The following is an 8,360-nucleotide window of genomic DNA, read 5'->3' as shown; positions in this document are numbered from 1 at the left end:
TTTTTTTTTTAATATCATAGATAAGTATATAATATGTCTTATACCTAGACTGAGATACCGTCCCCGCTCAGAATCGTTTTTCTTATACAATAATATTATATCATTGAATTCAAATTTAATACCATCCATTATACTGTGACCCACTTGTAACCTACTGTACAGCAGAGCGACATCCACTTACCCACCTTTTTTTTTTAATTGATTATTTATAAATATTTTTTGGTACTGGTCTAGTTGACCCCCGCCAAGAAAATATTCCCCTCGCCACTCAGATTTAGTTGATACCCACGACTTAAATCTCTCGTGTTTTCGATGTTCTAGTCAACAATCAATAATTTAATATATAATTACCTATATAATATCATAATTTAATAATTCATAAAAAAATTAAGATTTATATGAATTAAAAAGGGGTTATTAGGGGTATGGGGCATAGCCCCGCGGCTCCATAACGTTTTACAAGTGATGGGGACGCTCTTTTTTTGTAAGTAAACAGAGTTCCCTTACTTTAATTTTGCCAAGTCGAGCGACGAGCACTGAAATCTATCCAGACTTCTGAAACCAATTTTGAATGCATTTTGCATCTCATTATTGAAAATGAGCGTTCGCACGTGACTGAACTTATTGGAGTTTTATAACAACGTGTATTACAAATTAGATAGATATGTTTATCCACAAGTGACAAGTGACAAGTGACAACAATTTTAAAACTATTAAAATAAAAATCATTTTTTTTTTTTTGAGTCCTTTTTAACAATCGTATACAACTGTTATTTCAGATTTGAAATATTCACAACATCTTAATATATAGGTAAGCCAAATATTAATAGTCTTTTTAATAATTATTGTACAGAAAATATATGCTATTTGAATGAAGTTTTCAATTATTACTTGTTAATTTATGTTACCTTAGAATAATTTAAAACTATTAATAAAATACAATGATTAGATTTAGCAGTATTCAGGCCTCAGGTGGTGACCGGGGGTATTACACTAATACCCCATCACAAAGAAAAATGTATACCCCTCTAAAAAAATTGTAATAAGAAGAAAAAATATAAAATAGTTTTTTTATCCTATTTAGTGTTGTGCTGAATATTTTATGGAATCTTTTTTCTTTACTTCCATCTATTATTTGCTCCTATGGGCTATGACATATCCTTTTTAAAATTTACGATCCCCACACACCGAATATAAAGTCTGAAATAAACACAATGAAATACCTACTACTATCATATTACTTATAGAAAATTAATTACAACCAGTGACGGCACTACGGCACTACTTATTATGGGGCCCTGGCCCCTTAACAATATTTTTGGTGGTGTCCTTGATGATTATGGAACTAGATGGTAAATACTTACACTTGATATTTTGTTTCATATAATGGCTGACAATCTTTAGACACTTTGCAGATACTTACCAATTACCAGTTAACAATAGTGATATTATATTTTATTATTCCTAATTGACGATTTATTTATATGCATCTTAAGTTCAAATGTTGAAAAAATTCATCAAATTTTCAAAAATGTTCAAACTATTTTCAGTTAGAAATTCATAAAAATATTTCCTTTCATAGATAACAAGTAACATTAGAAACTGTGATAGAAGATTCCCCGGTCCCCACAAATGTCCCTACCTTACACAAAAAAAAAAAAATTACCGGTAAGTATAATATTAGTTTATTGTGAGGGTTTGAATTAAAATTTTTTACGATATTATTGTATTCTCATCGTTAATTATTTATTGAATTACAAAAAAAAAAAAATTAGAATTTTTCAAAAACATGTGTAAACATTTCAGTTTTTCATAGGTGACACTTGGCGGATATCGGTATCCATCTTGAATCGTGGTACCGACTACCGGAGTAAGGAATTGGGGGGACTTAGGTAGCAGAAACTTGTCGTGACTAATTAAATACACGGATTACTGACTACTGTCACTCGTACTATAACTGCCTACAACTATACAATCTACATTATGTTTTTACCACAGCCTGCACGTAGGCAGTCGTAGTTAACTGTGTGTACGAGTACTTTAAATTTTAATAGTGTTATTATTCAATACTTAATACTGTAATAGTTTTTACAAAACTACCAATATATATAGTATTCGCTTATGCATTAATGCGATATTCTTATCTAATAACTATAAAGTATTCATGGTTTTGTCACAGTTTTGTCATGGTTTCGCCATTATTGATGATAAAACATTAAGTAAAGAATATAGATAAAACAAATAATTGTGATAAAGATAAACCGCTGCTGTAGGAGACTCGACGCGTGATGGCCGAGCGCGTAGAATAATATTATATAATTTTATTATTATTTATTATATTATTACTCAATGGCTGTACGGGAGGCTTGCCGATTGCCGAACAAGCTACGCCTTGTCGCGATATTCAATACCGTTGCGGCGTATCTATTTTGAAAATGCACTTCTCTGCTTATCTTTCGTCACCGCCATCCGCTGTTACTTGTTAGTCATTATTAATTTATGTCGATATTTCAATTTTGCTACTATTGTCTATTTGTTCATAACGTTTATATTGCTATGGGAACTAGACGTCACCTACTTCGTTAGTTTGTGCTAGGTACACGTACTACCTACATTGCTTGTCGCTTGTAATCAAGTACAGTATTTAAGTATTGGTAGGTATAAAATAATATATTATTATTATGACTGGTTACTTTCCATGCCTAAAGTCAGAATGAAACGAAATCTTAAAAGCATACTAAAGTATTTAATTTTCGTCGTGATCACTGCACTTGTAACAACTGTGATTTTTAAATTGTCTACTCAATTTAATCGATATGAAAATGATGAAACTATACACCAGAAGACGGATTTTGACAATAAACAGTCATATGCAAATAAAAATCATAATAATAAGATTGACTGGCATGATTGGAAATTGATTAATATAGAGAAACAACGAACTGGTAATAAAGTGGAATGAATTTGATTTTATTGTATTATATTGATGTTAGTTTAATATTTAATTATATTTAGGTATTGGTGAACAAGGGGTTAGCGCTTCACTCTCATCACACAATCGGCATAAATATGATGAGTTGTATAAAGTAAATGGATTTAACGCTTTGTTAAGTGACAGCATATCTGTTAATCGCTCAATACCAGATATACGGCACAAATTGTAATTTTTTCCCAGAGTTTAAATATTATTTCTTCATATACTTGTGTCCAGTGGCGCACAGAGAAATGTTGAGATCACATGCAGTTGACAAAAGTATTAACACCCAACCCTTATTTTTGATATGTAAATAATCGTTCTCATTGCTCTAAAATGACAGCATTTCTATTCACATACGTAGTCCACAAATATTAATTATTATAATATACTTTTTAAGCTTTTATATGACCTCAGTATACCCATCCCCTCTTAAGAGTGCATGCATATTGTATATGTATTACTTGGATACCCGCCTGGGCGCCACTGCCCATGTCATATACTGTGTGTCCGCACAAACTGGGTACACTTTAACTCTGTTACTTACATTACTTAGTACCCAATACATATTTTAGAATTCCGTTTGTGAAAATTTATGATCCATTAGTCTAGTTTCATGTCCAGCAAACAGAATTTAAAAATATGTATAAGGTACTGAATAATATAATGGGTAGTTTAATTGAATTGTACCCTGTTTTTGCGGACACACTATTTGATCTGTTTTTCATATATTAAAATATTTATTTTTATATTGATTTACAGGTGTCGTTTTAAAAAATATAATAGTAAATTACCTACCGTTAGTGTAGTTATACCTTTTCACAATGAACATTTCTCAACACTTCTCAGAACTGTGTATAGTGTCTTAAACCGTTCTCCTAAAATCTTGCTTAAGGAAATAATTTTAGTGGATGATTCAAGTACAAAAAGTATATATACCTAATTTGTTTTATTATTTTATCACTAAAATTAAATTCTTAAACTTATTAATGTTATGGGCTTATAAATAACAATACTTGAAATTCTCGCTAATTTATATTAATTAATTGTTAAGTACCTAACCTGCCTACTAAACAAATCATTCTTTTATTATGAATAAAATATATTTTTGATGTTTTCTAGCTAGTTTAAAGAGACCATTAGATAATTTTTTATCAAACAATTTAGCTGATACCGTTCAAATCATACACTTGAAAAAAAGACAAGGTTTAATTAGAGCTCGTTTAGCTGGAGCTAGAAAAGCCACCAGTGAAATTTTAATATTTTTAGATTCGCATACGGAAGCAAATGCCAACTGGTTACCTCCCCTTTTAGGTATGATATATAAACATATATTGTATGTACCTATATACTATTTGTTTTGCGGTATTAAATATAATATGAATACAATTTAATTTGTAGAACCTATTACTGAAGATTATCGAACATGTGTGTGTCCATTTATTGATGTCATTGCTTTTGAAACCTTTGAATATCGAGCACAAGATGAAGGTGCGAGAGGTGCATTTGATTGGGAATTTTTTTACAAAAGATTGCCACTTTTACCTGAAGATCTATTATATCCTACCAAACCATTCCGGTAATATCTACTTACAACAATAGCCAACATTTTTCTTAAACATAATTTTTATTTAGGCTATCTGTTACATGCATTGAACAATATGCTTAAATGATAATTAATTACAAGAAGTACAGAGTGGAGAAACCTCCCAGTGGAGGTACTTTGTCATTAAATAATAAACAATATAATTAATATTTTATACAGAGTGATTCCACCAAGCATGATTACATCCATTTTATTCTTTAATTAAGTATATATTCAAATTTTATTTTTGGAATTTATATGTACATATTATACTTTAATACCATGTTTTCGAAAACGTTTTTATTATGCTATTTAAGGAGTGTCCTGTGGTATTTCAGATACTTTTTATACTTTTTACACTTTTTACAAACCCTCTTTTGCTGTGAATTGTAAATTGTTTTTAAAATGTTGATGTATTAAAAAAAAAATGTTATTTATTAAACTAAGAACGATGATTTTACTAATTAAAATTCATATATTTTATATATAACCAAAGCACCATTCTTAGAGCATAGAATTTAATTACTCAAAAACAACTCGTTAAAATGTATAGGTTATTTAAAAAATAACCTTTTGCTTGTCGATTTAAAGTAAAAAAGGGGGTCTTATTAAGGTCTTATTAAGAGAAAATAAGTGTGAACCGCTACAGGACACTGAAAAAATCTAAAAATACAATAATAAAACCTCTCTATTATGTAAACATTACTTAATATTGGTTGGTTTGCTAAACTATTCTCTATAACAAATTTGCCACACACCCACATTTTACAATTAATATACAATTTATAATTGGTAGTTAATTAATATAATTATTATTAAGTGCTAAAATTTTTAATAATGACTTATTTCATTATCTACCATTGTATTCCATTATTATTCGTATTACACTATTACCTATATTTTATTAATGGGTTTAAACTTTAGATATATATTATTGCTTGTAATTAAAAAATGAGATATTAAATATATAAAAATGTATTTTTCCATAACTATAAAGAAAACAGTTTCTAGGTTCCTAAGCTATGTTATAGAATTTCATCTGAATTTTAAAATTTTAAAATTCCATACACCAGAATTTGAATAAAAATATAATTAAAGAACGAATTTCCCATGACCATGCCTGATGAATCATCCTGTATATTTAAATTAAATTATTTAGAAAGTATGGACAAACATATTTTAATATTTTCTACATAATTTATAGTGTATTTCTGTTTTTTTTTTTAAATGTTACAGACGGTACACTTTTAAATATTATAACTTTAAAACATTTAGTGTAGTGTGTCCCAGTAGCGGATCTAGGGAGGACAATGGGGCATGGCATTAAAAAAAAAAAAAAATTATCCTTGGATCCGCCACTGGTCTGTCCAGTTTATGTAAAAATACTATTATATATAATACTTTTCATAGTTTAGTTTATTTTTTTTATAGGAGCCCTGTAATGGCAGGTGGTTTATTTGCTATATCAGCTAAATGGTTTTGGGAACTCGGAGGTTATGACCCTGGTCTAGACATATGGGGTGGAGAACAATATGAATTATCATTTAAAATATGGCAATGTGGTGGTACTATTTTAGATGCACCTTGTTCAAGGGTAGGCCATATCTATAGAAAGTTTGCACCGTTCCCAAATCCTGGCATTGGTGATTTTGTTGGAAAGGTGAATTTACTTATCTTATTTAATTATATATTGTTTAACAACAATTATAAATTGTGTGAAAATGTTTCAATGTTTTTATTAGTAAGATAATTATATAGTATACTCAACTTTAATTATAGTTAAACTCATTTTTATCAGTTTTATACATCTAAGAAAATTATTACTTCTAAATATGATAAAAGTGAAAATTAAACAGACAAAATGAAGATGTTATTATAATGTTAACAACATTATGCAAACAATGGTCAAATATTTATTATTTAATAAAGTTTTAAAAAATTGTTTCAGAATTATCGCCGTGTAGCAGAAGTATGGATGGATGAGTATGCTGAATATTTGTATCTCCGTAGACCACATTACAGGAATATTAATACTGGAGATATAACTAAGCAGAAAAAAATAAGGGAAAATCTTAAATGTAAACCATTTAAATGGTTCATACATGAAGTAGCATTTGATTTAGTTGAAAAATATCCACCCATTGAACCACCAGATGTATTTAAAGGAAAGGTAAATATAAATTTACATAAACACGAGAACTTTTAGATTAAAATAATTAATTGTTTAATATTTAGGAATAAACTACATTTTTGTAGGTACAATAAAAGAGATTTGGATACATTCATATTTAAAAGCAAAAATCAATCATATTTTATATTAATTTTAATATTTTTGAATTGTTCTTATATTTCAGTTTTTGAGGCAGAGCCAGCTGTAAAAGTGGGTGGGGTGTGGCAACCCATCCCCACCAGTAGTTTTTTTTAATATAAATTAGTCGGAAAAGTATGATTTGTATATTTAAATATACATTATATACAAATTTAGTAATGAAGATAAACATAGAAACAATATAATACTAATCCTATTGATGATTGATACCTGACAAATATTTTTTTTATAAAAATAATTGTGAATTTTAAATATTATGATTTCTTGGAGGTTATATTTTTTCATGTCATATTGTACATAAGGGATTGATCCCAATTAGGATTTTAATCCAGTTCATAGATGATAATTGATACCCAATAGATTGGATTCAAATTAAAATACACAAACAATTTTTGGTATGAAAACATTTTATGTTTTAGAATTTTTCTATTTACTGAAGTCAACAATGTTACTTACAACCCCCCCCCCCCTCTCACTCATTATTAATTCTTGCTGGCCTTGTTAGAAGGAAATCTGAGTTATAGTTTTAAAGATAATATTTTATTGTAACTTTGGATTTACTTTTATTGATTTTTCTTTATTTATTGTTTTAGATAAGAACGTTTACTGCTCCAGAGCTATGTTTAGATGCTACATCAGAAAACCCGCTCAATTTAAAAGAATGTATTGATAATGATGATGAAAATCAAGTAATAATTAAAAGATTTAGTGATTACTAAGTTAGTGATACTAAGTTTTAAATGTTGTAACTTTTTTTTTTAGAAATTTATATTGAGTTGGAGGAATGATATTAAAACAAGAAATAATATGTGTTTAGATATAAGTGACTCATCATTAAAAGCAAAAATTAGCTTATATGGATGCCATAATGGTGGAGGAAACCAACTGTGGCATTATGACCATGTATATTTTATGATTTAATTATAAAATTATTTTTTTAATCAATTATCGTACAATATTTCAGGGCAAAATGAAACTTGTCCAGGGGAAAAATCCTAGATGTATGGAACATGACATTAGTACCAGAAAAGTGTATGTAACTAAGTGCAAACAAAACAATGATGATCAAAAATGGATAATAGAAAATTTTAACTCCAAATCAACTAACTGGTCACTAACACATTAAAGAATAATAAATATTAAATATTATATTAAGATTTAGGTAACTAGTTATTTGAACAAATTATCGATATATTAAAACTTATATAATAACTAATAGGTATTAATAAATTATACTTAATACTAATAAGATATTACTTATTATAAACTCAAGTGATAAAATAAATAATGTATAATTTTTTCAGTTGTTTTAAACAATGTAAAGTAATCTAATGTAATATCAGGATGCTTATATGATACAAATTTAACATTATAAAAACTTAATAATAAATAAATTCATTGAAAAATTACAATTTAGTACCAATGCAAAAAGAAGCAAGTAATAACAAATAACACAAAAAAAAAATTTAAAT

At 28.0% G+C, this 8,360-nt stretch overlaps 1 protein-coding gene across 1 annotated transcript; it reads left to right on the top strand.

Moving 5' to 3' along the window:
• Positions 1-2,189: 2,189 nt before the first annotated feature.
• LOC100167831 (N-acetylgalactosaminyltransferase 6) lies at positions 2,190-8,360 on the top strand. The gene is made up of 10 exons (XM_001942898.5): positions 2,190-2,945; positions 3,016-3,160; positions 3,737-3,903; positions 4,097-4,288; positions 4,376-4,553; positions 5,991-6,219; positions 6,508-6,729; positions 7,482-7,577; positions 7,651-7,791; positions 7,853-8,360. Exons 1-10 carry the CDS (start codon positions 2,699-2,701, stop codon positions 8,012-8,014), a joined length of 1,779 nt encoding a protein of 592 aa, XP_001942933.2. The 5' UTR covers positions 2,190-2,698; the 3' UTR covers positions 8,015-8,360.

Source organism: Acyrthosiphon pisum, chromosome A1 (assembly GCF_005508785.2).
Source record: "Acyrthosiphon pisum isolate AL4f chromosome A1, pea_aphid_22Mar2018_4r6ur, whole genome shotgun sequence".
NCBI lineage: Eukaryota > Metazoa > Arthropoda > Insecta > Hemiptera > Aphididae > Acyrthosiphon > Acyrthosiphon pisum.
The sequence above is the reverse complement of the archived record's forward strand: the minus strand, read 5'-3'. Positions and strand labels throughout refer to the sequence as shown.

Coding starts and splice junctions, on each gene's coding strand:
- LOC100167831 (XM_001942898.5), top strand. CDS start 2,699: ATGCCTAAAGTCAGAATGAAACGAAATCTTAAAAGCATACTAAAGTAT. Junction 3,161..3,736: donor CCAGATATACGGCACAAATT/GTAATTTTTTCC, acceptor ATTGATTTACAG/GTGTCGTTTTAAAAAATATA. Junction 6,220..6,507: donor TTGGTGATTTTGTTGGAAAG/GTGAATTTACTT, acceptor AAATTGTTTCAG/AATTATCGCCGTGTAGCAGA.